Source organism: Aristolochia californica, unplaced genomic scaffold (assembly GCF_029961685.1).
Source record: "Aristolochia californica isolate CCGP_79_NKW_82.1479 unplaced genomic scaffold, dmAriCali1.0.hap1 SCAF_10, whole genome shotgun sequence".
NCBI lineage: Eukaryota > Viridiplantae > Streptophyta > Magnoliopsida > Piperales > Aristolochiaceae > Aristolochia > Aristolochia californica.
This window is the reverse complement of record NW_027181771.1, coordinates 5,703,931-5,706,630: the sequence shown is the minus strand read 5'-3', so window position 1 is coordinate 5,706,630 and position 2,700 is coordinate 5,703,931. Positions and strand designations below refer to the sequence as shown.

The following is a 2,700-nucleotide window of genomic DNA, read 5'->3' as shown; positions in this document are numbered from 1 at the left end:
GGGAGTCCTTGACGGAGGAACTTCATCCCCATAAAAAATATCAAATTTTTGTGGTTGGAAGTCCATGACGGAGAAACTTCATCCCTGTAAAAAATATCACATTTTTTTGGTTGGAAGTCCATGACGGAGGAACTTATTATTATATTTATGTTTCTTACCCCCATTAATATCATATATTACTCTACCACTTGAGAGTCATTTGTCCTTTGGAGGGACACAGTGTTGGATAACATATATTTAAATAAAATTTGACTGTGTATTTAAAAATTGGTGTGCGATTTATGTGGGTTTGAAGTATCCCACCGAAAAAAAAAGGGAAATATCTCTTTTCCACTTCCTTCTACCCTTTCTCTGCTGCTCGACTCCCTTTCGTCTCCGTTCGCCGTTGCTTAGGTTCTGTGCGATATGGAAACCGTAGCTATTCCAGCGGTGAAATTAGGCTCCGGCGTCGGTACTATGCCGTGCATTGGCATGGGTACTGCTGTGTATCCCTTTGTCGAAAATGCTGAAATCACGAAGTCGGCAGTTCTTGAAGCTATCAGGCTGGGATACAGGCACTTCGACACTGCATCACTCTATTTGTCTGAGAAAGCCCTGGGACAGGCCATTGCCGACGCCTTACGCAATGGTCTCATCAAGTCCAGAGACGAACTCTTTATCACATCCAAGCTTTGGTGCACGGATGCCCACCCTCATCTTGTCCTCCCAGCCCTCCAAAAGAGTCTCCGGTAACACTACCTAAGAGTTTCTCGTTCTGGTTTTCGAACAAACTATGAGAGCTTGGATCTTATTTCCATTCTTCGCAGGAATCTTCAGCTGGAGTATCTTGATCTCTACCTCATTCACTGGCCCATGAGCGTCAAGCCCGGAGAGATTACGGTACCCGTGGAGAAGGACAATCTTCTTCCCATGGATCTCAGGTCTGTTTGGGAAGCGATGGAGGAGTGTCAGTCACTCGGCCTTACCAAAGCTGTCGGCGTTAGCAACTTTTCTTGCAAGAAACTTGAATTGTTACTCACCACGGCCAAAGTTAAACCTGCTGTCAACCAGGTAAGCTGACAAATTGTACTTTTTTCCTTTCTCCATCCGTGGTGGATGTTTATACATATCCTTATTTCTTTTTTAAGCACGATTCCTCAAATATAAGTCCCCCCCAATGATCACGAAAAATTAGAGCAACTGATACTTGACTCTTGAAATTTTTTGGAGGTGGAGATGAATCCTCTTTTGCGACAAAATAAACTCAGGGAGTTCTGTGAGCGAAGGGACATAAACATATGCGCGTACTCTCCCTTGGGGGCGAAAGGAACGCTCTGGGGAGACAATCAAGTGATGGAATGCCAAGTCCTGAAAGAAATTGCAAGGATTAGAGGAAAGACTCTTGCCCAGGTACTGCATTGAACTAACGTCTCTTCTTACGATTGAGATTTGTTCACTACAAACGATCGATGTAATGGTGTAGGTGTGCTTGAGGTGGGTTTACGAGCAAAAGGTGAGCGTATTGGTGAAGAGCTTCAGCAAGGAGAGGTTGAAGGAGAACCTGGGGATCTTCGATTGGGCATTGAGCGAGGAAGACAAGCAAAAGATTAATCAGCTTCCACAGTATAGATCAGTTTCTGGAGCGAGTGTCGGTCTTATCGCTGAGAATGGTCCTTACCAGTGTGTGGAGGAGCTTTTTGACGAAGACGTCTGATTGGATCGCCGTGAACCGGAAGAAGACTATCACAGTATCAAAGTTGTGAGCTCTAGCTGCACTAATTAAATCTGCCTTCGTAGTAAGTTCTTCTATCCATAAATAAAGTTCTAGAATAATCTATGCACTGAAAGAAAAACTTACATCTTTGTGCAAGACACCTTTTTCTTTAAAGTTTTAAAGTACGAATGAAGATGTATTTTAAGCTTGATTGTAAAATGGTGCAAGGGAAACTCTGAAAGAAGTGGGATTTGCAAGATCTCTAGCTATTTTCTCTAAAAAATGATATTGAAATAGATTTCAAGTAAAGATTGCTTTAAATGTGGTACGTTTGTAAGTAAATGCTCAGTAATTATGCTAAGGCATGTTTGGTGGGGTATTTATAATTTCCCCAATACAAACTAATAATTATTTTGTCGTTTGTAAAATGGTGACAATTCAATAATCCATCAATGGAAAGTAATGATCGATCAATCGTGCATAATGATTATATTTTTGTCAGACCTTAGGTTAATTTATTGATCAATGCTTTTCTGACATACTAGAAAGTTTAAGTTGATCGATCAGTGGACCCCGATTGATCGATCATGCATCATCTAGCTATGCAAAACTATATAAAATTGATCGATGACATATGTTCAATTGATCATGCATTGTATCCCTTATAGGCATATTTTTGTATGATTCATCAATATTGTACCTATGATTTATAATTTAATACCCAGGATGATCGGTCAGTTCAAATGGATTAATCCTATTGAAAGACATAGACAAACTTAGGTAACATCATTGTAAATATCTTATGTTCTTTGTCTTCTCTTCCCTTTCACTAGGGTGAAAGGTATGCTTGTAATTACTCTTGATATCTATAAATAAAGATTAAGGGAGAGGGTTTGGATATCTTCCACAACCCTTAATCTCCCTCTTTTCTTTCCTCCTCTGCGTCTCTCTCTCTCTCTCTCATCATTCATCTCCCTTCATTCCTTCTCATCTTCTCTTTCCCTCTT

At 40.5% G+C, this 2,700-nt stretch overlaps 1 protein-coding gene across 2 annotated transcripts in view; it reads left to right on the top strand.

Moving 5' to 3' along the window:
• Positions 1-348: 348 nt before the first annotated feature.
• LOC137940835 (non-functional NADPH-dependent codeinone reductase 2-like) overlaps positions 349-2,700 on the top strand; it is a 3,220-nt gene continuing 868 nt past the window's right edge. The window contains exons 1-4 of one of the 2 annotated variants that reach the window (XR_011110337.1): positions 349-728; positions 807-1,050; positions 1,210-1,389; positions 1,463-1,775. Coding sequence is in view for 1 of the 2 variants with exons in the window: in XM_068785961.1 (XP_068642062.1) it covers positions 406-728; positions 807-1,050; positions 1,210-1,389; positions 1,463-1,693 (978 nt within the window). In the remaining variant the exon portion in view is untranslated. Of the gene's footprint in view, positions 729-806; positions 1,051-1,209; positions 1,390-1,462; positions 1,926-2,700 lie in introns of those variants that run through there. The other variant, XM_068785961.1, reaches the window with a different exon arrangement.